At 37.2% G+C, this 27,690-nt stretch overlaps 1 protein-coding gene across 22 annotated transcripts in view; it reads left to right on the top strand.

The window, feature by feature from the left end:
- Window positions 1-27,690, top strand: part of NRXN1 (neurexin 1) — a 1,120,881-nt gene that overhangs the window by 465,684 nt on the left and 627,507 nt on the right. For all 22 annotated transcript variants that reach the window (XM_053200575.1, XM_027072472.2, XM_053200578.1 and 19 more), the window contains one exon: window positions 23,026-23,464. In XM_053200575.1, coding sequence (XP_053056550.1) covers window positions 23,026-23,464 — 439 coding nt within the window. The remainder of the gene's footprint in view (window positions 1-23,025; window positions 23,465-27,690) is intronic.

Here is a 27,690-nt window from a genome sequence, read left to right as displayed (position 1 = left end):
TATAAATTGTCTTATTTATAGTCACCCCCATATCATAAACTTTGTATAGGTGGATATCTCTTTAGAAAATAGTTTTCTCAGAATATGTGTATGAAAAATGTACTATTAAGTCCTATTAATATCCAAAATATTATTTTCTTTCTCTCTCTCTCCAGACCTCCCCCTCTTTCTCTGTTTCTCTGCTTCTTCTCTGATTTTCCTGTTTTATAAATAAAGATCATCTTCCTAAGTTGGCTTTAGCAAGGTCTACAGGTTAGAAACATTTCTTTAAAAGGAATTGCCGTTATCTATGATTATCAGATGCAATTTAACTTTTGCCTATGAGAGAGGGTAATTACATTTTTGAAGGAAGTTATGCTTTGCTTCCAGAGAAAAATGTGCTGATGAAATAGTTCTACTGTTAAAGAGAAGCATGACTATTAATGCATTGAATAAATATTTATTAAACACTTTCTACAGTCCAAGCAAGGTACGCAGGGAAAAAACAGTCAGCAAAAATAGATGCGGGCTCTGCCTTCATGGAATGTACATCTAGCAACAAATTATAAGTAATAAAAAATGATAATTGAAGAAAGGCGAGTACCTATTGTTTAGAATTTGTAAATTGCTTCTTTTCTAAAACTTAATCTAATACAATTAGTAAACAGAGAGATCGGGATTCTGTGTTACCACACAACTGTAGTCATGCAGACCCTGTCATTAAGGAGAATGCAAGAATTAGAATGCAGAAAGCACAGAGTTTTTTGCCTCTAGGAAGCATGTCCAGTTGGCTCCCGCATTTCCTGCCCAGGGCATGCCACGCGTCCATATGGTGCCCTCTGGAGAAGATGCAGCCTATCACCAGGGCCCATCTTGAGGACTGGATTTCAGGGCTGATCATACAGCCATACACACAGACCTCTTCACTCACTCTGTGTGACACTCAGGTAGAGCTCAATTACTGAGCGTCCTTATTAAAAATGATACACAGTCAGAATGTTTTTTATGATGGAGTAAAGCCCTGAATTCCAGAGATCAACCATAACAGAATCCCACAATGTTCCTTCCAAACCACCAGAAAGGTGATATAGACATCATTCAGTACTAAACATTGAAAATTAAGTCTTTAAATTGTGCCTCTGGCCACCATTTCTACCTCAGATAACAATACATCACATGAGCTGAAGCATTTTGGTGATGTATTGCTCTAATACACTCCAGAGAGGATTCTCTAAGAGCATATTAGTGTGAGGCGTCATCTCTGGGGGAGTCTGTGTGGCACACACATAGCAGTCTGTGGCCCAGAGGGGACAGAGCATCCCTTCAGCTCCTCCAGCCAAACCAGGGGAACCCCTGATACAGTGGCTGCCCAGGGATCAAGGCGAGGGGGCCACACAGCCTGCGGGCTGTAAAAGGATCCTGGGTTCCTGTTGACTCTCAGCAAATGTTAAGTAAAAATCCAGAGAACTACAGTGTCATTAATGGGAACCTTGACCATGCAATGGGATAATTCACTCTGCGCCATTCCCTTTTAGATATCATACTTCTCGTTAGATTTTGCAGTGATCTTGGGTGAAGTTAATATTTGGATTTCTCTCCTGGATAGATATTAGGAGACCTTAGAGAGCTGGAGCAAGATGATGTTACAGTTTGTTACTTCTTTTCTGTATGCATCTAACCTCTTCTGTTTGAAGTTAATTTTATTTTGCCTGCATAGAAAAGGAGCCTCGGGAAATGATTTTTTATTAGAGATATGCTGAACCATTCATTTTCCAAACTTGCAAACTGGAGGAAGCTGAAAGGTCCTTGAAGACTGAAACTTTTGGTGCACAACCAAATTTCACTTTAGATTGTTTTTCTTAGGAAAAAAAAAACAAAAACAAGATCTCAAGCAGTTCTGAGGCACATCCTCTTACAGTCATTTGACAGTTTAAGTGACCTTATAAGATGTCCACCAGTTTATTCTATTTCTGTTGGTTAGGTGACATTTTGGACAGCTTCCTTTTACTGACATTTAACATGCATGGGGTTTCTAATCTCTTCCTTCATATTTGCTTATTGACACACTAGAAGAGAAGTAAAGGTGGACTATTCTTACAGGTCTTCTATCCACAGATTAAGGCTTTCTAAAACCCGGTGTTTTGTAAAGGTGTTAGGAAAAGCTTTTGGAGACTGTTTTTGCCAATGCAACAATACAAATAACAAAAGGAATTCCAATAGGAATTCCTTCCTCAAAGATTCAGTGCCCTGAATATAATGCTTCTTACTGAGCCAATCATATCGTATTCTATGTAAGTCAGTGAGAAGCCATTTGCTGCCAGATTTACTAGAGCAGTGGGTATTTGTTATCTTCTTACCTCCAGGATTCATTGGAAGAGTTTATTAGTGAAGTTCTTCAATGCATTGCCTAATGATCAGCCATCTTCTATGTGTGTAGTTAGAGTGATGCATTTGAGAAACATCACCCCGTTATTTCTTCTCCATAATTTCAGAAGTAGCTTTTGCATCAATGTGTACCCAGTCTTTTTCCTTTGTAGTTTACATCTTGTCCTAGCCGGGGGAGCAGTGTAGTAGACCATACTTAAGAACAAGTAGTAAGGGTTGTGGAGCCACATTGTCTGGCTCCCTTCCAGTTATGAGCCCTTTTGCGGCTTGGTTGGGACAACCCACTTTAGCTTTATAACCCTCAGTTTCTTTTATCTGTAAAATGGGGCTGATACTGTTTTTTACCATATGGGGCTATCAGAAAAAAAAATGAAGTAAGAATATCCCTGTATAGTTCTTTGTGCAATATTTGGTACAAAGAAAATAAATAATAAATAGTAGCTATTATTGTTATGCGGGTGAGAAACTCACATTGTCAAGAAAACCTAAATTCTCCACCCCTCTTTTTTGAAACTACTCAGTTTTACATCTTTGGGGGGCTCCATTTCTAATGAGCAGCTGTCTCATTACTAATCCTTACTCGGTTGTAATATGGACAAAAATATATTTAATCATGAGCCTCTAAGATGCCTCGAATTTTCTGTTACTATCTAATAACTAACTTTATACCTTCTAGGATGCTTATACTTTTCACAAACCAATTCAAAAATTACCACCACCACCAGCAGTGTGTGAAAAACTTCTCATCCAGGTCTTTGTTCTGAGATCCAGACAGAAATCCATATTTCAACTTTAGATTTGTAAAATTGCTTTTCTTTCTTTTTCTGTCTTGTCACATTCTAATCAGCTATGTGTGTTCCTTACTCCCTCCATCAGGCTGAGAGTTCTTCAGGGTCAGAGACTGGATCTTTTTTTTTTATTACATCTTCAATACCCAGCCCAGCGGTGACACAAAATCCACAAATTAAAATTGTCTCTCCAATCATCCTCATATCTGATGTAAATTTTAGATATGAATATAAAAATATATAACAATACATTTAGATTCACCGTAAAAGTTCTTTGGTGTATTCTCCAATCCTATCACCATTAAGACAAGGCTAGAAATACTCATAATGCTGAGAAGGAAATAAGACTGTTGTTTTTCCTATTGATTGGGTGAGAAAACTGAAAAGGTACTTACTCAAATTTACACAATTAATGGCAGTGTTGAAATGAGAACCAAATTTCTCAATACCTTGAAACTCGTTCCAGTACCTAACTAGGTTCTGTCTACTGAGGAAATGAATAATCCTAAAGATGAATGTTAGATAGGGAAAAAGAAAGTTAGTCTTTTTTCACAGACTTCTCCATTTCTCAGAGGTTGTCAAAGTCCATTAATTTCTTAGAACTCATTTGTTGGGATTTAGCATGATATAACAGAATGGACTTCTACTCGCTGTGTGACTTTGGGAAAATTACTTAAACTCTCTGAGCTTTGTTTACCATATCTGTAAATGGGGATACAAAAACCTCCCACGGTGAACTGATACAATAGTGAAAATGACTGCAGTGCATACTGACTGGCACATACTATGCATTAATCAGTGGTAGCTATTATTGTTATCATTAACTATGAGATTAATAATATCACCCATATAAGAGATAGACTAAATAAGTCTATTTTAATGAAAGAGATATGTTTGTGAAAGCAGAAGAAGTCGGATCATACAAAAAATATCCTTAAAAAAATAAAATACTTTAATTGTATTATTTTTGCCTAGAGTCCATTGGAAAGGATTTCTGGCCACAGAATTTACCATAACGTCATATTTGTCACCTGTCTGCAGTTGGCCACATATTTTAAGCATCAGAAAGCTTTCACTATACAGACAGACTTACTCCTGTAGTAAGATAGGAATAGGAAAGATATAAAAATTTATACAATTTAAAGAACATACGCAGGAAAAAATTAAATTATTTTTTTTCTGGTATTAATCTTATGGTATTAATCTTATTTTTAATTTCCCTTTTGTATCGATGGTTCTTTGAGGGAAAGTGATGCAGGAACTTTGCAGTTTTAAGTCACTCATTTTCTTCTTGTTTTAAAATATTTCTTTCAAGTAAATGTTCAGTCAGTTAAGATTTCAAATTCTCTTTCAGAGTTTTTTCTCCCTTTGAAGGAGGAATTTATTCTCCAACCACCCCTAGCATCTGGGGGAGGGTTTCTGGTTTGAAGGCTTTCCTGGGGATTATCTCTGGCATCTGTGTGATGTCCCTCATCCAGTCTAGTCTCCAGCTATCTTTTGTGGATGGAGACATGAGTGGCCTTGACTCATCATTTGATTACTCTGTTGGCACATGTTCTTCAGGATGGAGGATTTTGTGTTTATCTTTAGATCCAAGATTCCAGAAGTTCCCTTGTCTGGGTGCCAGGACTCTTCTGGACTTTTAATTCTCTTACTGTCTCTGAGTCCACCTGGGGATCCCAAGAACTTCTCTGCTGTCTTCTGGGGTCTTTGACGCTTCCCTAGGATATCCTTCCTTGCTGTTACCGCCTCTCTTCCCAGGTCTTGGTGGGTAGAGCATCTTGCCAAAATCAGGGCTTCTCTGAGAGGCTTTCAGTTCCCTGGATGAGTGAGGCAGCAGTGCCAGGTTCAGGTCTCGTAAGGAGAGCCATTCCATTTTTCTCCTTTTCTCTTTATTTTTGCCTTTTTCTAAGCTCCTCCCTCCAAGCACCTGAATGGTTTTCTCTGTCCTGTGTGGCAGGAACTCCCCCAAGTTATTTGCTGCTTTGTGGTTTACTCCGTGGTTCACCCCCTACTCCACAGTGAGATATTAAAGTGCACAAATCCTTTTAGATGTTTATTTTCCTCTCAAAAATTGTGACTTCTATTAACAAGAAAACATATAAATGCTCATTTTATGACCTCACTACAGACTTAAAAACAACAACAACAAACTTATCAGACTCAAAACTGAGCAGGACTAAATACCCTGGAATGATTAGGGATTAAGATTACAAAGAATAAAATTATACAAGTTTAACCTCTAACAAATTTTATCTCCTTTATATCTAAGAATGTAAAAAGGCACTTCTTTCTTGGCCCTCTCAAGACCCGGAAGACTTACTGTTTTCTCCAAATTCCTAACTTATTGATTGAGTTTCCTTCCCTGTGCAAACTTAATCTTCTCAATGGGTATTTATAATTTCCCTTTTCAAAGCAATCAGCTATTAGAGTTGTGCTTCTCTTCATTTTAAGTGTCGCTCTGGGAAACATTTCATATTGTGGTAATTTAAACTAGTATCTCCTTCAGAGGCTTCCCGGTGTCAACTAGGTTCTTTAAGAAACAGATCCTTGGGTTTATAGCTACAGCTGTGATCAGCAAACCCTTATGTATTGCTCCAGTGTAGACATTCTGATTTGGATTTAAATGTGGGCCTGCTTCTTAAAGAGAGAGCCTTTATTTACTGAGCGATTTCTTGTGACTTAGTCAAACACAGCTGCACATGGTCATGGATGAGTGACTTCCCAAAGCGCTTCTTTCTTCCCCACCTCCCTCACTTTTTGTTTGCATGCTGGTATGCATTAGTCAGATAAAAAGTAAGACCACTAGTGCCCTCATTTAGAAAAATGCCAGGAAAAACACTTACCTCATTATTATCATTATCAATATTTTTTTTGATCCATACTTATTCAACAAATCTGGACAGATTCACGTCTTCCCAGCATGAGCTATGGTGTCAGAATGCACACTCGTCTCTGATTCAATCAGAAAGGTGACCAAGCTATAGAAAATACATTTATTTCAAAATAAAATCATATCCATGAACCTTAGCAGCACTTCGAGTCTTTATTTAGCAAGACTCAGCATTGTATGAACATTTCATGAAAGGTGTCATCTCATAAGTTTGTCATAAAGCAGGTGCACAATAATAGCAGTATATAAAAACACTTTTGAGCCTCCTTTGCCTGGTCAGACATGCCCATTAGTCATTTTCCTTCCAGTTTGGATGGGTTTATTTCAATCTATCCACATTTGTATCTGTTTCCTTTTGTGGTTTGTGGCTCACATGTACAACACAGCTGCCAGGACTTAGGGCTGTTTTTTGCAAGTTAACCAAGGAGCAAAAGCAAAGACTCATATGAGCAGCTCATGGTAAGAGTGCTTGAATAAGTTATATATGAATGAAAATATCCTGAATCCACTAAAAGTAAAGTTATTCTTCAGTGATACTTTAATATGAGGAAGAAGCAACTGAAGATTATTGGATTTACCACATTTATGAGAAATTAATTGTAAATGGAATTACAAATCTCAGTTAATCACGTATAAAGAATAGCACTGACCTACTCATCACTACCACAGAAACACCCAACTCTTTGGGTGGAATAAAGGCATTTTACATTCTACTTCTCTTGGGCTTTTCTGACTTTGATTCTTCCTTTCAGTACTCTGCTGCCACCCTATGTCCTAATTCTTCTTCCTCTCTGGGCTCACATTTTCCCAAAACCAAGCTTGCTTCATCTTGCTCGTCAAAGATACTCCTATGCTGCTACTGGCTTATTATAGGCCTAAAAAATCATCAGTAGTAAATATTCTATGGTAGGACCATTGAAGATTTTGTTTTTTCTTTAATTTAGTAGAAACCAGATAATCAGAAATCCACATGTATGAACAGCATGAATTGGTGACAGTGGTTACTTGAAAGGATCCACGTATTAGTCGTGATGTAAAGGCTTTATTCTGGATTATTTATTGTTTTATTTATGATCCTTTACGATTTTCTAGTTACATCATGCAATTATAGTACTGTTGAACATGGGGATGAAATTTATATCATTATTATATTGCCTTTTTGATATTTCTTTAATCTAAGAACACTATGCACCTGTAGAAGTTCATCAGCAGTGACAGAGACTAGAAGGCTGGATTCTGTCAGCCTTTCAGTACCTGTGAGCTACAGAATTAATTTTTACTTGTGCATCACAATTTTGTGAATGTTTCTTGAGTAGGCAGTCTAGTTTGTATATTTGACCTATAGATACATCGGTGATGACAGAGATCTATTGTAGTTCTCAAGTCAATATGATTTAAAAAAATTAATGTTTGGGCGCCTGGGTGGCTCAGTCGGTTGAGCGTCCGACTTCGGCTCAGGTCATGATTTCACGGTCCGTGAGTTCGAGCCCCACGTCGGGCTCTGTGCTGACAGCCCAGAGCCTGGAGCCTGCTTCCGATTCTGTGTCTCTCTCTCTCTCTGACCCTCCCCCGTTCATGCTCTGTCTCTCTCTGTCTCAAAAATAAATAAACATTTAAAAAAAAATAAAAAAAATAATGTTTATTTATTTTTGAGAGAGAGATTGGCAGAGCATGAGCATGGGAGAGTCAGAGAGTGAAGGAGACACAGAATCGGAAGCAGGCTCTGGGCTCTGAACTGTCAGCACAGAGCCCCACATGGGGCTCAAACTCACAAACTGTGAGATCATGGCCTGAGCCGAAGTCGGAGACTTAGCCAACTAAGCCACCCAGGTGCCCCATCAAGTCAATATGATTGACTCTCATGGTGATTTCAATGGAAAGTCACCGAATTTAATATAGGTATGAAATTTTTACTAGTTTCTGTAAAAGCTCATGCCAAGATCTTTATCCGTGGGCTAATTATTATTGTCAAAGTGAACTGTCTTTTAGGATTGTGTGGGGAAAAAAGGTTGAGGTAGAAATAAGCAAGATTATATGGTCTTTGAGGGGCTTTGTTCTATAATATTCTTAAGAGCAAAGACCTTGGATTCAGACTGCCTGGATTTGAAACTTGATTCAGCCACTTACTTCCAGAGTCACTGTGTTTCACAGACACTGTAGTCTACTGAATGTGCCACTGGGAATTCTGCAGCACTGGGCATGTTCTGCTACCTCCACAGGTTGTCCTGAGGATTCAGTGGGTAGAGTGCTTAAAACAGTGTCTAAATAAGTACTCTGTAACTGTTTGCTATCAGTATCCTTTGAGGAAAAGTGGTTTTATTAAGGACTAGTACACCTTAAAAATTGAGTATATTCTAGTTATAATTTTAATTATCTCTAATGATGGCTTTCCCTCCCCACCCCACCCCCACCCCCACCCCAAATGCTTCTAGTTACTGGCACTTGTTCCAATAAATTGATTTTCAACAAGTCAATTTGGGCTCTTTAATCCTAGAAAAATAATGTATTGCAGTGCAGTACAAGGCGATATAGGAGACTGAGACCAAGGTAACAATCAGTAATACTGATTCTGTCTTTACTTAAAATTTTGATATTTCGTTCATCATAGGATTTTTTGCATTGATTTAAAAAACACACTGAGATATTATTTTTCTTGAGTACTGAGTTATTAGCATTCTCCACTCCTTCCCTATATTTTGCATCTCAGGTGAGTACCTCAGTCACTTCACCCATGTTATCCTAGTCCTGGCCCTGCTATACTGGACTTCATCTGTTGTAATGAAAAAAAAAAAAAAAAATATATATATATATATATATACATCTCGAGTCTGTGTTGACTCAAGGAGACTACAGCAGCCAAATGTAAATCTAGACCCCCTGGAAACTGACCCTTAAAATGTCATTCCCATTAATGCTAATTCTCATTTTTTTTTTTATTTTCCACTTACATGGTAATTAGAGAACCTTAGTATAAGCAATCCTTAAAATTCAAAACAAGTTTTGTATTTACTTGATAACATGGCTGGGTAATTTGGTCTTAAGAATGAAGTGAGCACAAAATAAATGTGAGACCATATCAGAGTATCATAGGAAATCCATGGGACCAACAGTTATCCTGAAATCAAGGGATAAAGAGAATAGGATGGAACCTAAGGGGATTTTTTTTTAACCAGTAGTGTTAAGAGAATCACAACTAGTCAAAGGAGCCATATCATGGAAGAATAGGAAGGGCTTAAATGTGTCCTTTTACTTATTGATGACGAGGTTGTAGAATTATTCCCAGGACCCATGCTGGCTAAGTAAACAGAAACTCAGTCAGTATCCCATGAGATGATGATGAGCATTAACCAAAAAACACATCTATGAGTTTGTAATCAGATAAATGTTGAGTTGGATTACTTTTCTGTCATCTATTAGCTATATAATTTAGACAAGATACTTAAATTCTCTGAACCTTGGCATGGAAGTAAAAATTATGAGAAATAGGAGCATATATGTAATGTAGCTAAAAATGCATGGGGCACATAGAAGGTGCTTAATGGTTGCTTACTGGTGCTATTACAATTCATACTAATATATATCAGGCAACATACTTGCTAATCAAGGACGATTAGGAGCAAGTGGGTATAGATGGACAAACCCAGTGAACCGCCTGATAGGGTAGTGGTTTAGTCCTGAGCAGGATACTGACAGCCAAGCCATTAGGCCTAAAGAAGAGAACACTTGTGTCCATTTAGCCACCTGAGGGGTGGCCAACCTATCATCAGATTAGCATTTATGTGCTGTTGAGCCCAGTGTCTTAATATGCAAGAAAATGACCCAAACAGATAGGAACCTAGGGAGCCAGCCAGGCCTCTGATCACCCAAGATTCAGGCAGCCTCCAGTAAGCCAGTATAGAGTGAGAACTAGGCTAATTCTGGAAATTGCTCTTCCAGAGAGGGAAAGGGGGTGGTACATGAGCTGGCAGAGCGTACAGAACTGCAGGAAGGAGCTGATGACAGTGATACCTGGAGGAGATGACTGCAGCAGGCCTTCCTTCCACACAAGACTGGATAGTTACCTGGCAACAGCAAGTAGGCTCATGCTGCCCATCCTACATTACTGAAGGATACATCCTTATCTTTATTTTCTCAAACTTGTGTTTAATTTTTTTAAAAAAATTTAATGTTCATTTATTTTTGAGAGAGAGACAGAGCATGAGCAGGGGAGGAACAGAGAGAGAAGGAGACACAGAATCCAATACAGGCTCCAGGCTCCCAGCTGTCAGCACAGAACCCTTCGCGAGGCTCAAACCCATGAACCGCGAGATCATGACCTGAGCCAAAGTCGGACGCTTAACCAACTGAGTCTCCCAGGAGCCCCAAACTTGTGTTTAATTTTAAAAAATCTCTGATCCTCTGAGTAGTACTTATTTTGTAGTACTCCTGGGTAAAAAAAAAAAAAAGATAATAATGATAATAATAATGATATAAAATAACCAAAAAAATGTTTTAACAGATTTGGGACTTTTCGAAGCCTACATAACATTTCAGAGCATTTTTTTCTTCCCAGTCCTCAAAGGAAGCACACCTGGTAACTGATGCTTATACAATATCTAAGTTCCTGGCCAATCCATTTAAAAAATATAGCCATCTGGATATTTGGTCTAGGATATTTAGTCACTGCTGCTGCAGCATTAAAAAAAAATTACTCTTTCTTACTTGAAATGAATAAACTGATCATATCTTTCCATAACATAAAAATAGATTTAGACTCATCTCTATAAGGAAGAAACACAAGAAATTACATAAGACTCCATGATCTTTTTCTTAGCAGCTAATTGAGTATCCCAAGCAATTAAGAAATTTAAGCATATTGTCATCCTCCAAAGCCCCTGAGTGTCGAACTCTTGATTTCAGCTCAGGCCATGATGTCACCATTCATGAGTTTGAGCCCAGCATGGGGCTCTGCGCTGACAGCATAGAGCCTGCTTGGAATTTTCTCTCTCTCCCTCCCTCTCTGCCCCCTCCTCCAAATAAATAAACATTAAAAAAAAATAAGGAAAAGGATTTCATTCCTATTTCTCAACTGAAATTGTCCAGCATTCTCTTCAGTCCCATTGCAGGCCACCTGAGATACCTGGATCCAGCATTCGTTTAATCCTAGACACCACAGTCAGTTTTCCTTACATCGTGTGTGAGTTTGGTCTTTGCATTTTTTATTTTAGTGAATTTTCCTTGGCAAAGACCCTGCTCCTGCCTGGGAGCTGATTGAGCTTCCGTAGAGCCAATATGTTTCTCAGTTCTCCAATTTAAATTCTGCCAAGAATCTCCTAACGTGTGCCATGAGAAATTCAACCGCACATAAAACCCCATTCATTAAATAAACAGTTAACTAAGCAACCCTTGGCAAAAGGCACAACCCATCTGACATTTGAAGCACTAGGGACCTTCCAAAGGAAATAATTAAAGAATGCATTAAGAAGAAATACCCCAGTGCCGAGCAGCCATAATTGAAAAGTAACAGTTCACAACCTGGAGTTTCTATGCTTTTGGGGGGGGGGGGGTCTTTGAAATTAGAAATGAAGAAGAGTTGTGCACTCCCAGTATTTCAACAAATCTAGGAAAGGATACATACTGACCCACTCTTAATGCAATCTAAATAAAACAGCTATTTGCATCAGGCCGTAGTTCTATCAACTCAGTGTGATTATAGAGGCCATCTCATTATTCCTTTGCTGAATTGAAAATTACAAAGTATTCCTTAATGAATACTTTTTGTTTAGTAGACTAAATCTTTCAAAATGTAAAGTTCATGGAGATAAGACACCAAGTTATGAAATTTGGGAAGCAATCAGGTAAACATGAGAATTTGAGGGTGATTAATTACTTCAAAGTATGCTTTTAGAGAAGCAGCCACTTATTTATTTAAATGACCAGCATTCCTGTCTTATACATTTAAGATCATAATAATAACAATAACAGCTACTCTTTACTCAGTGCCCAAGACCAAGCACCTAGTACTGTATTGCTTAAATAATACTATAACATAAATGTTAACCTCATTTGAAAAAGGGGAGAAACTACTTCAGAGGAACTAGAGAACTTCCCCAGGGCAGTGTAGTTAAGTATCAGAGCAGGAATTCAAACCTAAGGCTGTTTGAATCTGTATTCACATCTATATGTATGTATCATACAAAGCATAGCCTTCAGATAATATTAAAATTACAGGGCATATTTATATACAACTTCTTAGTAACAAGTCTAGTTTGAAAAATAGTTTTATTGTGAGTGTGAAAAAACAGCAGCATTGGCTGTCTTAAATATCAGCTTCCCTTGTTTCCTTTGTGGGTGCTCAGGGAGTCGTGTGATTAAGAAGGAAAGGCCGGCCAGCCAGGGCAAGAGAGGGGACTGTTAAACAATTTGATAATCAGATCTTGAAATCTCAAGTCAATAAGGTTTAATAGAGTTGTATGGCTTTTATTGCTGCAGGAAACTTAATTATCATAAAAACAGCCCTATGGAAAGAAAACAAACAAACAAGTTATACAGTTTATTTCCCAGTCTGGAGACAGGCATTCAGATTCTGTCTTGTCCACTACTTACTAGCCTGACACTAGCTGTGTGTCCTCAGGCAAGTGGCCTGGCCTGTTGAAGAGAGCCATAATAAAGTGGACCACACTTTGCTTTCTCCTGTGCCGAGAGTCATGTAGCCTGTCCTCCAAATCTCTCCAATGGACTGGCCACCCACTCCTGGCATTTTACTGCAAGAAACTCCATCAGGCCTTGTGATTATTGAATTGGAATTAGTGTGTTTATAGTTGCATTTTTCCCTGATTTTATTTTTCTCTACAATTGTATATCTATCTTCCAACTAATAAGGGTTTTCTTGGGCCAGATTCTCTGATGTGTTAAAATCGAAATTATTATAATCACTTATGGATGATAACTTTACAAATAATTATAATAATAGGAATGTAATTCTAAGCAAGATGTAATTTCCTTTTGCTAGTCAGAAGTCTCTTTAAGTGAGTTTGAATGAATAATTTGCCACCAGCTTTAGCGGTCTATATTTTGGAAAGCTAAATCAGAGCAACTACAATAGTTCTGCTCTATATATTTATCTTATCTATACAGGAAACAAAACTATATGATATGATATATAAAGGTCATTAGAATAATTAATGTAAATGGCTTAGTAGGACAGACCTAACATATTAGAACACACTATAAAGACATGATAATTAAATGAAGTGGAGATTGATAAGGAAGGAAGGAAGGAAGGAAGGAAGGAAGGAAGGAAGGAAGAGAAAGAGAAAGAAAGAAAGAAAGAAAGAAAGAAAGAAAGAAAGAAAGAAAGAAAGAAAAAGAAAACTAATGAACAATAGAATGCTCAGGAACAGAACCTTGTACAATATATCTAAGAATTTAAAAATGTGGTAGGTCTTACAAATCAATAAAAAAAAAGAGAAATTATTCAAGAAATGTGCTGGCTTAAAGAAGTTAACTATCTGGGCAGGGGTACTCAATTTGGATCTTCATCTCAAAAAAGAAGAAAAATACTTTCAAAAAGATTAAAAAGTTATACACCCTCACAAGCACATATAAAATTAAGTAGCAAATATTGTGTGTAATAATATGTTTATCAAATCTCTCTTGGGGGAGGACTTCCTAAGCCAAAAAGTAATGAACACAATCAAAAAGTAATAGTAGAATCTGGGGCACCTGGGTGGCTCAGTCAGTTGAGCATATAGACTCTTGATTTTGGTTCTGGTCATCCTGATCCGAGTCACGGGATCAAGCCCCACTTTGGGTTCCATGCTGAGCATGAAGCCTGCTTGGGATTCTCTCTCTCTCTCTCTCTCTCTCTCTCTCTCTCTCTCTCTCTCTTCCTCTCTGCCCATCTTGTCCCTCCCCACTCTCTCTGTCTCTAAATTAAAAAAAAAAAAAAAACAATAGTAGAATCAAATGTTAGAACTTTGGCATATCTAAAATAGCATACAGCATGTTATGGTAAATCAAAGTAAAAAGGACCAACTGTATCGTATATGGTATTTTAAATATATACATATATCCATCCTTACCATGAACATACATGTACTGGATGGTATATTATACAGTAATAGCTACCCCTTTAGAAAAATATGAAATTAGATAATGAGAAAGCTTTGCTGAGCTCATGCAAAAGAACATGAATTGGTTAATCCGGACATAACATTTGATGCCAATGCCACTATTTTTGTTATTATCAGTTCAAAGATAATCATCCTTGGTTCATGGGAATATAGGTTCCCTTAAAAAAAACAATAAAGTGGCCTCTTTTCCTTCATTGAGGCTAGCAGAGGCTTTAAAAAGTTTTGGGATAAAGTGGGCATGCATTGTCCTTATCAGCAGTGCCTGCCAGTTTGGAATAGAAGCTTTAAACCCTCATTTATGATGTTACATTCTGCAAGATTATGAAAGGCTGATGCTGAAAATATCTTCGTCACTTGGTTGCAAAATAGCAGTAAACATTGCAAGTTTATTGTTTCTGGTTAACTTTTCCAGTGTCTTTTAAAACGCCATTAGTAGGGGAAATAACTGTAAGAATTTTTCCCCTCAGGACTTTTATTTTTATATTTGAGTGTCAGCTTATTGCGAAGCTATCACGGTTTTAAAGATAGAATTGCCTTTAAATCCGTTACAGTTCCCTTTCTGCCATGTTGCGGAAAAGACGGCAGCTCTTCATTTGTAATTGCTCAAGGGCCTCTCATATCCGATGCCTCTGGTAGAGACGGCCCATCGTTCCATTTGTTTGTTTTTTAACACAGTCAAAAAGGAACAAAACACTGAATTCCTCGATACTTGTTCATGATCAGAGCTTGCTGCCAACTGAGACACGGTCCCTTAGCTTATCTGAAGAACCTCAGTTTCCTCATCTGAAAATAGGAGGATTGATCTAGTTTTCAGCTTTTACTTTTTAACTTGGCATCTCAGCTCTCATGTAATTGAAATAGTGGTTCATTTTTCCAATTTTTTCCCCCAAAGGCATTGCTGAATTACTAAATCTTTAATGGGAGAAAAAGAGACATTCCTATTTAGTAGAACTCAAGTTCTTTTGCCACACACCCATATGCCACTGAAAGCTTCATTAAATAGAGCTGTTAACCCCGGGACAACACAGTCTTTTGCTCCCATGGCTAACTTGTACAGATGGTGCCCAAGGTTGTCTAAATAACTTTAGGCAGTTCACCAAGGATAGAATAAAGGAAGGGGAAAGCAAGAGGGTATTTTCTTTTGCTTTTCAAAGCTTCTTTTCATGAATCAGATGTAGTTGATCATGTTTAATTGAAACTAAGCAAAAAGATTTCTTTCTCTACATTGCTTAAATAAAATATTGTTATTTTTAGTCCTTTCCAACTTTCAACTAATTTTTGGTTTGAAATTAATGAGTCACATGCCTTTATTGAGAAATGATGTTATCGTCATCTGTTTTTACATTCCCCAATTAGTTTATTTATTTAGGTAGGGGGAAAATTTCAATTTAGTTGAAAATTTTATCTGCACATAATCTCTGAATAGGATTAGATTATGGGGGGAAAACACCAACTCTGCCCTCCCCACCCCCAAATGAGAACTTTCTTATCTTTCAAAATTCCTTATGTAACTCTTTTAAATCAAATTTCCTGAACGCTAAGTATTGTTTAAAACTTTTTTTTATTGTTTATGTATTTTTGAGAGAGAGAGAGAACAGAATGCTTGCAGGGAAAGGGCAGAGAGAGAGGGAGACACAGAATCGGAAGCAGGCTCCAGGCTCTGAGCTGTCAGCACAGAGCCTGATGCGGGGCTTGAACTCATGAGCTGTGAGATCATGACTTGAACTGAAGACAGACACTTAACCGACTAAGCCACCCAGGTGCCCCTCTTGGTATTGTTTTTAAAGTGATATTGGGCTACTCTGAACAGGGCCTGTGCATTTCCTGCCTGCTACCTCTTCTCTGACTCAGGCCCTGCAGCTGGACCCACAGCTGCCTCAACTGCGCATATTCACATTATAAATGGACACTTCTGTGGTGGGACATTCTCAGAAAAGCTAAAATCCTATTAGTCCCTTAGTCAGTTAAGTTCAACAAACTGGTTTTTTTTTTTTTTTCTTCATCTTTTTATTCCAAGCACGTTCTGTGCTAGGCTCTCAGTGTAAGAAAGTGAACAGCATAGGAAACTTGATCTTGGGTAAAAGGACAATAATGAGTGCAGTGATTTTTTCTAAAAAAAGTGACCACTTTGCCTCTACTCCACTCTTACAATTGTGTCTTCATGGTGGCAGGAACATTGGAGAAAATCTGTTTAATTTTCTACTTTCTTTAATAATAAAATAAATCTTTTTTTTTCTTTTGGCTGCAGCCTTTCCTTTGGAGTAAGCCAAGCTTATAAATGCTGATATTTGCTTTTAGGCCAAGACATTTTTTTATTCCAAATGAGTAAGACCATCTGTGTGTTTTAGCCAAGAACTCTCTAATTTTTGGAATTATTATATGCTATTAGTGTATGTATATTAACATTTTGGTTTGTATATGATATATGTATGTGTTATCTACTTATCTATCTAGAGATGAACTGTATATTCTAATATATATGTATATTTTTCTGGACATTAATATTAGTCTGACATATTACATATAAGCACGTTTTTATTAGGTAATGTATAAGCTGTGTGTGTGTGTTCACATACAGTTCACACATTACTGATAAATATACCAATATCAAACATTTGTGAGAAAATAAACTGGTTTATTCTCATACTTTAATTTTAATATTTTATTATATATATCCTAGTATTATATATATCCAAAAAGGCATACCTGTTGAAAAACTACACTATAGTTCTAGAAACAGAAGTAAGCCCCATTACTTAAACTGGATTTGAAGAGACATTTTATTTTATTTTTTTTTAATGTTTATTTATTTTTGAGACAGAGAGAGACAGAGCATGAACAGAGGAGGAGCAGAGAGAGAGTGAGACACAGAATCTGAAACAGGCTCCAGGCTCTGAGCTGTCAGCACAGAGCCCGACATGGGGCTCGAACTCATGGACCGTGAGATCATGACCTGAGCCGAAGTCGGACGATTAACTGACCAAGCCACCCAGGTGCCCCTGAAGAGACATTTTAATCAATAGCCACACAAAAATACACTCTTGCTCAGTTGTGATCTTTGATTCATTTAGAGATATTTTAGGGGCACCTGGATGTCTCAGTCGGTTAAGTGTCCGACTTTGGCTCAGGTCATGATCTCATGGTTGACAAGTTTGAGCCCCGCATTGGGCTCTGTGCTGACAGCTCAGAGCCTGGAGCCTGCTTCCGATTCTGTGTCTCCCTCTCTCTCTGCCCCTCCCTGGCTCATGCTCTGTCTCTCTCTGTCTCAAAAATAAATAAAAAGGTTAACAAAATTTTTAGAGATATTTTAATGAGGACAAATGGAAGGAAAGATACTGTCATGTAACTCATAGCAAGATCATCTTTTGCATGGTGGCAAATAGCTGTTTGATTGTGAATCTCCTGCTTAGCAACTGCTATCAAAACCATAAGTGGAATTACAAGTGAAAACTGTAAATGAAATTTCCTGCGAGACAAACACAGAGTTTGAAGTTAACATCGTTAGCTTTTCACAGTATTTGGCATGAGCATGATAAAAGACATTCAGCGAGTTCTGTGCCTCCATATATTTATTGATAAAATAGGATAATGTTTTCTATTTCTTAGGACGCTTGTGAGGAGTAAACACATTATACGTATAAATTTCTTATGACAGGGTCTGACAGAAGATAAGTACTCAATAAATCTTAACTGATTCTTGTTGTGGTGACGGTGGTGTTTTTTGTTGATATCAGATGCCACAGAAGTTCTCTCAGGAGTGAAAATAAAAGCCCCAGGCTCCCTAGCTTCCTATGTGTTTTTCTAGCTAAGAAACCTTATCTTTAGACCAAGCCTTCAAACTGCAATATAAGTATCAGGATACAAAAAGAAGCTCCAGTCTGCTTTGATCTCTTTGATCCTTCTGGTTGCAGTCCTGTTAATTACTTGAAAACAGCAGTCAGCTACTATGTTCCCTGTTAGCTGTTACCTTTGTTACAGCTCTGTTCATTCGCTCTCAGAATAATAATATTGGTATTTATGATAATAACAACATGAACAAGAGCAGCCAGCTGATAGTCACTTGGGCACTTACTCTGTGCCAGGCCCTGTTTTTAGCACTTCCACTGAAATATAATTTATTTTTTACAATGACCCTAATGTGGTAGATATGATTATTCCATTTTACAGATTAAACTGGTCTCTATGGGATTGAAGGACTTGTGCAAGGTCACAGGATTGCAAGTGGGTGAGCTGCAGTTCTCTTGGAAGTCGTGAGAACCAAATTCTTGGCCCTTCTTTGTTACTATTCTCAAGAATGGAAGAGAATCCAAGTTCAGATTAGAATAAGCCATTCAAGTTCTCAGGGAGGTCACAACTGAGTCTACATCCCTGCATCACTCCTTGATTTTAAGCTCGGTACCCATTTCATCACCCTGTATATATACTCTCATAGTTAAGACACGAACTGCCTTGATCAGTGCATGTTAATTAATTCAAGAGCCTCATGAAAATTTCTAAGCTGAAACGTTTATTTGTAACAACAAAAAGTCATTGTGTGAGTAGCAAATGTTTTCCTACTGATCTGCTTATTTCACACACTGCCACTTCCTGTGGAAGGACCTTATCTATCAGCCACCAGTTCTCCAGGACCATCTGTGCAAACCTTAGATACATATGATGCTTGATGTGTGTCTGTGTACTAAAGATGTAGGTGTATATTCCCTTTACCTAACGGATTAGTGTCTCAGTATATCCCCGAATAGAGAGCAATATCCTGACATCAAAACCACAACTGGAAAAAGGCTAGAAAAAGAGAAGGAACAATAGAACATCTTTTACCTTTGTCCCAAATCACATAGATTGACAGGGGGTGGCGGGGGTGGGGGGGTGGAGGCTCAAGGATTTATAGACATGACATGTTTTTTTCCTTTTCAGATATATATGCTTTTATATAAAATTAAGAAACTGAGAGATAGAGAGGATAGGCAACTGAACTTAGATACTAGCTTTGTGATTAAGCCAAGTCTATACCCAGACTCTCAAACTTACTATATTTTTTTTATTTTTTAGCCTATTTATTTCCCTTTTTAAAAAAGATTGATATCAAGATCAAATAAAATACTCAGTGACAGCTTACCTCAAAATCCAAAACTAGTGATATAAAAATACAAACATATTGCTCCTATTTTTGCATATTTAAGTGTGAGGGACATTTTTAAAATTTTAACAAATGTTGAAAGGAAAAGGTCATCATATCAAAATGTGGAAATTATATGGCAGCTAAATAAATAAATAAATAACAAAAAACCTAGTGTTTCTTATGTTTTTATCCCTGTGGGATTTATGATATAAGCCCATGAAGCAGAGAAATGAAATGCAACATTTTGAATTACTTTTCAAAAAGAAAAAAAAAAAGAAAAATCAATATCCCCAAAGAAATCTTGATTTTATGAACTGATCCAAATGAATGTGCAATAATATCATCTAATTGTCAGGACGTTAGAGTATATAGATATTTTTTGAAAGTTGTAACTATTAAATAAATTACAACTTTTGACATAAATTAAAAAGATATATGAATAATTATAAATTATTGAGAGCCATATTATCTCAGAAAGAAGCAAAAAATAGCTTACACATGAATTTTTGGAAAATTTGGAGTGCTTGCAGTCTACTTATTATAATAATTGAACTACATTCAGGTCATTTTAAGAGTAAGCCTAACTTTCAAAAAGTAGGGTGATTATGGAATCTGGGTCAGATGAAGGAGCAGTGTAGTTTTGAGAGCTATCAGCCTGCCTATCCAAAATTGCTTTTCTGTCTTCTGGAGTTGCCTTTCAAAGAATACAAAATAGGAAGGGGGAAAAAAAAAAAAGAAAACATCATTTTGCTTCTCCTCAAGATACTTCTTCCAGGAAAATGATTCTACCTCTGGAGAATTTTAACTCGGGTGTTTTTCATTCAAAAAGTAATTTAAACCCTACAATATGAGTTTGAAGGTGAAGTTTTCTAATACATAAACCAGCTTACCATTTATAAGTGAACATGCACAGAAGTTTCCACATTTTCTGGAGAAATAAGCTCAAAATAGCAGCAAGTGTGTGAGACTGGTCTGCAATACCATATTCTGCTTTACTTAACTGCATTTGTAAGTATTGTTAATGATAGTCTATAATCTGGGACTAAGTTTAAAAAGTGAAGGAAGAATTTTATTCAATTCTTAGAAACTATTGTCTACTTTGTGCCAGGTACTAATCTTGGTGCTTGGCTATGGTGAGCAAGGACCCTGTCTGCACAAAGCATAGATTGTGGTGGAGATCCATCATCTTTTTGGTGGGGTAGGGAGGAGTTGGAGGAGGTGTGTGTGTGTGCATGGCTAACCCTAAGTTATATGATCATGGGAATCCCTGCCTTTCTTCTCCATCTTCTCGAACCTCCCTTTCCCCGGGGTATCCAATTCACTCATGAGATTGTAAATCACTTGCTGAAATCTGTAGCTAGAATTGCCCCAACCCCACATCCTTCAGATTTTGGAAGCTGATTTTGGACTCATGAGGCAGTGTATGCATTCATATACCTCCTTACTCACGTCAGAAACACCCAATCTGTAGCAGTGGTTCTATTTCATGGGCAATGTGTTAGCATAGGTCAACCTTATCATCTGCATCAATTGGGTCAGAAAATATTATACTCGTTCCTGATCACTACCTTTGTTAAGGGAATCTCCAGATAATAAAATATAAATCACCAGGAAACGTGAAAAAAAATACAGGCTTGGATAGCTTGAAAGTCATGGTGAGAGGTTATAAAACTTGGGACTGTCATCCATGGAAACCATTTTCTCCACTTCTAAAGATCCCCAAAGAAAGACAATCTTGAATCAACTTTCCCCAGGCTTAATAGCTCTTTCTCTCTTCAAGAAAGTATACTGAAGAATTAATCTAATTCCTTTTTGTTATTGCTTAAGTCCATTTTCTCTTCTTTTGTTGTCAATCTACACTTATTGAACAGTTATACATATTTTCTCAAAGAATAATTTGGTATGTTATTCTTTATAATAATCCTCCTTCAAGATAAAGGTACACCGAAATGGGACTAGCATTGGAAAGATGCGGCTTATTTGGTAGGCACCAATCAGGTATAAAATACCAATTATATGTTTGTGCCAAATTTCTTTTTCATTCTAAGTTTATTTGAGAGGGTCGGGGGAGAGGCAGAGAGAGAGTTCCAAGCAGGCTCCACCTGTCAGAGCCCAATGTGGGGCTCAAACTCACAAACCTGAGCAGAAATCAAGAGTCAGATGCTTAACCCACTGAGCCACCCAAGCATCCCAAGTATGTGCTTAATTTCTAAACATTTCCTTATAATAGATTAATTTACCACCATTATTTCTGTGTCTACAAGATGATGGTATTTATTATCATGCAGTTTGATGTAGTTGATATTTATTGAAATCTTACAATGTGCCTGGCATTGGATGATTGCCTTTATGTAGATTCTCTCACTTGCATACATTTTCTTCTTTAACCATTACAATCATCCTGTAAGATGCTATCTCCCTAAAAGGGAGAAAAGTAAGGCTTGGGGAGATCATGCAGTTAGGTAATGCTGGAGCTAGCATTTGAACTCAGAGAGTCTGATACCAAGGCCTACACTCTTACTCTGAAAAATAAAGTATCCATTAACACACTATATCAGGAAATTCATTAGCGACACTAACCATTGGCTCAGTTTAGTTTTGCCACAGGTTTGCTATATTGACCTGTTAACTTTACAGCACTAATCAGACACAGGCTGTCTTATTTTTTCTATTATATAAATATAAATGAATTTAGAATTTGTCAGTATTGGCTGCTATGAATTCTTGAATGGCTTCTTAAAATAATTTAGATAGTTAACTGGACATAGATGGCTAATTTACTCTTAAGTCAGTGTGATGTGTATTTTGGAAATGTAATTATGCTTAGTATGCATTTGATAGAGAAAGGGTATGGATCTCTCTTTATCTTAATGTCAGAATGGCTTCGAGTTTCTTAAGGTGATGTGATAGCAGATGCCTGATATTGTGAATCCTACCAGTGGATTTGTCCAGTGTACCATTTGGAGTCCAAAAAGCCATAAGAACTATCAGCAAGCAGTCAGAAAGAACCACCCAGCCCATTGAGATGAAGTGCCTTGGGAAATGAGAGTTAGGACAAACTTTGCTCTACATTTGTATACTTTAAAGTGAAACGGAACACACGTAGTACAGGTTGAATGGATTTAGAGCAAACATAACATTTCCAGAGTTACCTAACATTATTCAAACAGTTGTTAACATAGGCCACAGGGAAAAAGAGAGCTTCTGCATTTTAGTTGTATTTAATGATTTTTCTGAGAAAATTCAGTATGTTTTCTGCCTCAATTTATTGTGATTATCTTACAAAGTTTATACGCATTGTGACTATGTAGACCATAGAAGAATTCCTGTATTTTAGGTGACTGTTACACAAAGTAATTTCAAATACTTTAGTGGTGGGAAAACTGAAAAACCTTTCTATTTAATAAATGAATTATCATAAGAAAAGCCATTGTCTTGTAAGTTTGACTCTATACACGCTTGAAATAATGAAAGCTGTATACAGATCCATTCAAATTATTTGAATTAACTGCAGCCAGTTTGTATGTGTATGTACACACATTATTTGAAAGAAATTAGTTTGGAATGGTTACTGTTTAATGAGTTGATACTTGATTTTTATTTGGCTGAGAAAGCTATCTCATATATCAAAATGCACTAAACATTATGTTACATGTGTTACAAACGTGTTGAAAGTCATTTAACTGAAGACAAGTTCTGCATATGAAAAGATGGGCCTGGTTTCTCACTGCTATCCTCTGCCCACAGGTTGTATATAAAAATAATGATGTAAGACTGGAATTATCTCGTCTTGCCAAACAAGGAGACCCTAAGATGAAGATCCATGGAGTGGTAGCATTTAAATGTGAGAATGTTGCAACTTTGGACCCAATCACCTTTGAAACCCCAGAGTCTTTCATCTCTTTGCCTAAATGGAACGCAAAGAAAACAGGCTCCATATCATTTGATTTCCGTACAACAGAGCCAAATGGCCTCATCTTATTTAGCCATGGCAAGCCAAGACACCAAAAAGATGCCAAGCACCCTCAGATGATAAAGGTTGACTTCTTTGCTATTGAGATGCTGGATGGCCATCTCTACCTCCTCCTGGACATGGGGTCAGGTACAATAAAAATCAAAGCTCTACAGAAGAAGGTGAATGATGGAGAATGGTATCATGTGGACTTCCAGAGAGATGGACGGTCAGGTAATTTATCATTTCTTCTAACCTGTTTATCTGCTGGAACATGATATTTACCCCTTGCCACTCCAAAGGAATTAAAACCAAGATATATTAAGATTTCCTGCATTTCTGTCTTTAGGGTAAAGGAAATTTTCTGTTTTTATTTCTGTTTCATATCATATAAGAACCAGAAGGAGCTAATTAATCATTACAGTTGGGCATCAAACCCCAAATGCTCAAATGGCTTCTGGAATCACTTCACAATGAACATTTATTGGATAATCAAGTGCCAAATCTTGCAAGACATTTTATCTTGAATTTGAAAATGACAAAATTCAGGGTTCCTGTATTATCAATTATTGCTTATATCATTGGATGTTTGGAGGTGCCTGAAGTGGCAAATACAAGATATGAAAAAAAGAAAATTCAGCAATCCACATATAAATTCCTTAGTGTAATTTTTAGTCCTTATTTTAACTTTTGTCTAAGTTGGGTCTGTGGTATCAAAAACACTTTAATCAACGTAGTAGGATTTCAAGAACACTGGCAAAACTCTGTTGACTTCCAAATAGCTTCCCTTTGTAATGTTTGAATTGAACCAATAGGGATTCTTTCCTCTGGCTTCCTTCTCTGAACTTTTTTCCTGGAAGTGTGTGTGTGTGCGTGTGTGTGTGTGTGTATGCACGTGCCTGTTGGGGGGAGGGAGGTGTGCATGCACACACACACACACACACACACACACACGTGGTTGGGGAAAGGAGGGAGTATTGTAGGGAAGGCCTGAAGAAATAACATTTACTTACTCTGAAATTGGAGAGTGGATTATGAGGTTTAAGGAATTGACTACCATTAGGTTTGTGAGGGCAAGGATCACCCAGGCAGAGGAAATAGCATTGGTGGAAATCCAGAAAGAGACAGGGAGAGGGGGAGAGAGAGGGAGAAGGGAAGAGGGAACTTATTTTAGGTGCACAACTATATTATTTCTTTTACTTTCTTCACCCTATGCTTCCATGCTCTGATTGTTCTTATCACTTACAAATCAAATAAGCTTCTTCTAATAGAAGAAACTCTTGGGGCACCTGGGTGGCTCAGTCGGTTAACCATCTGACTTGGACTCAGGTCATGATCTCACGGTTGGTGGGTTCAAGCCCCATGGCCGGTTCTGTGCTGACAGCTCAGAGCCTGGAGCCTGCTTCAGATTCTGTGACTCCCCCTCTCTCTGCCCCTCCACTGCTCATGCTCTGTGTTTCTCTATCTCTCAAAAAATAAATAAATGTTAAAAAAAAATTTAAAAAGAGGAAGAAGACAACGCTCCTCTCTTCCCTTCCCGCATTTCCTTATTTGCTTATATACCATACCATCTACTCTGGATTTTCCACTGAATATAAGCTTGACGAAGGCATTTCTTGTGAGTCTGAATTTCTTCCTTTAAAAAACATATTGGGAAGGGCCCAGTATTGACTGACTCCTAAACTCAATGAAGCAGGATTAACAGTGATAGGACCTAGGATTCTATACTTTTGCAAAGCTTTCCAAGGAACTTAATGATCAGCTGAGTATGGGAACCACAGTCCAGAGGACACTTAGTGCTTCTTTCAGATTCGTAATCTGTGATCATCATCCTATTTTAGGAGGGCTGTGCTGCAGCCCTGTGGTGAGTGCTCCTTTCACAGACTCCCTTGTCGCTTGATTACTCCCAGTCTCCCTGCAGCAGAACTGTGTCCTGTTTCACTCTTAGTCATGCCTCGTTTTCCTGTGTATCTATCAAGAAGAATGTGACAGACTTCCTAGAATATATATATGTTATATATTATATTATATTATATATATTACATATATAACCCAATAAAATAAAGAAAGGGAATGAATGAGAATTCAGAAGGAGGTGTTGGTGAGGGTGGAAAATTGAAAGAAGGTCAGAACCCATTGCTCTGATCCTCAAATTATCTCAGAGACTATTTCTGTTTCATCCCTCTCAGGAAATTTGGTCTCCCTCCACATGGAAGATTAGTTACCATCGTGTGCTATCTGTGCTTATTTTATCATTTCTCTACAGTGTCTTAAATGACTGTGAGGAGACAACTCTTTTTTCTTTTTCCTACTGTACTATGCTGATTCCATTAGAAAGTAGATTCCTTTTTTTTTTTTTTGTCTGTTTGTTTTTTTCTGATTTAAGCTGAGTGGACACTGATGGGAATACAGAAATACAGCAATAGAGTACCTCCTTTTCACGTCCTCCAGCCTGTCTTATTTCTACCAAAGTTAGCAGTTGACTGGCTACTTGGAACTTTCAAACCGAAGTCTTAAAAAGAGGATTGGAGCATTGACTAATCTTGTGCTTTGAAATATTAACTTGTGGATAATATAGTTTGACTTAAAATATACCTATAATAAAATTTTTAAATTAATCTCAAATATTTACATATATAAAGGACTATGCATACACACAACCACACACATATGCATATATAAGAAAGATTAAAGGAAAATAAATCCAGTCATTATTCATTTGATAATCATAATTTATGCTAGTCTTAGGTGATGATGTAGTCTAGTTTTCCAAGTTCCTTGGATGACCTATTACAATAAGGATCAGTTAAATACCTTAATCCTGAAGCCAAATAAAATTTACCTTTTTCTTTCCTGTTTAAGTTCTTTAATTCTTCCAAATTGCCTATGGTTTATTAACTGCCCTGTTTGTCCCCCCATTGTGAAAGGTCAAACGCAGAGAATATTTGTGTTAATTTAGAAAGTTCAATACTGTATGGGAGGAAGAGACATGCCTGAAGAGGTGTAATTTGCATTAGGAAAGAAAATAAAACACCAGATTCTTGTTGAAATCCAAAGGAAAGATAAAGTTAGTATGCTTGGTGATGTTTGGATGGTAAAGTACTTTTATGTGATTACTATTTCAGATTAGTGAATTGAGACAAACGCTACAAAAACCAAAGCTTGTTAGCTAAACCAAGTTCTGCCCTTTACTGAAGTGGAAAAAAAGAGAGTCCATTTTATGTTGGCCTAGCTCAAGGGAGTTTAATGCAATGTTAATAACTGCAGCTGTTAATATTTTATATATAGTATTTTAATTAAGTTCTATATTTGCACACTGCATTGGTTTGGTATAAAGCAGCCTTTTAAAAATTGAGTGAATAGCTCTATGAGCTTTTATTTTACTTAAAGGGTATTTCTGAATCAGGTTGGTGAAATACTAAGATTTATAGTTCAGTTGAAACTAATAAACTTACAATTTCAAGAAATAATTCATTTTATTCATTTTTCACACCAGTTATATTCAGCGGCTATACGAAAATTAATTCTTAGTATAATGTGGGTAAACAAGGCTTCTACAACAAGAGGTCAGTGTGGTCCACTTTCTGACTCATGGATGATGAAGTTTGCTTGGGATACTCTTTAGCTGAATATATAAAAATATTTAATGAGCCATTTTCTCTGTTATTAAAGTAGAGGGAGCTTAGGGCTGAGAATTATTCTTTCTACCATTGATCATAATGTTAGTAGGAATAAAGCCATGGCTATTAATTGGATGCCAGTAACTCTTGGCTACCTTCATCAGAGGAAGGGTTAAAACAGACTGAATTTTTAATATTCCCCGAACACTTTATAAAGTAAACTTATGTATGAATGAGAATGTCTTATTCCTGGTCCTGGTACTTTCTTTTGCAATAGTAATTGTTTACTAAATATTTGGTGTAAGAAAAAATAATAAAAATGTGTGAGTGGCTCAGTGCCAAACCACCCCTCATATTCTAAAACAAGTAGTATCATCTTTATACTTGAAAAGTAATAGCTCTCTTTTAGTTGTAATGCAAGTTTGTAAGGAATTCACATTACTTCCTGAAAGCAGTTTACACAATATAAGATAACAGGTGCTGCCCTTTTTTACGAATACAACGCCATACTCCAAGCCCACTTGTCAAAAAAAAAAAAAAATGCAGTGAGGAAGTGACACAATTGTTAGAGAGCTGTGGCAAGCCTGGTGCAAAAATGACAAGCTCTTAAGAGAACAGAGCTGCTATCCTCACTTATTCATGAGAACCCTGTATCATTTAGCAAACATGTAGGTAGAAGGAAAATTAATCATAGGGAAGCCGTTCACTCCTTTCTACAGACTGGGATGTGCAGCCACAGTAAGCATGCAGTGACAAGGAAGATAGTCGCCAGCACTGCCCATGTTTCTGACAATTTGCCCGTCGGTCCTTTGCTTACTAAAAGGTTGGTATAAGAGCCCC

Source organism: Acinonyx jubatus, chromosome A3, assembly GCF_027475565.1.
Source record: "Acinonyx jubatus isolate Ajub_Pintada_27869175 chromosome A3, VMU_Ajub_asm_v1.0, whole genome shotgun sequence".
NCBI lineage: Eukaryota > Metazoa > Chordata > Mammalia > Carnivora > Felidae > Acinonyx > Acinonyx jubatus.
Note: the sequence above shows the minus strand (reverse complement) of the source record. Positions and strands in the feature narration are given on the sequence as shown.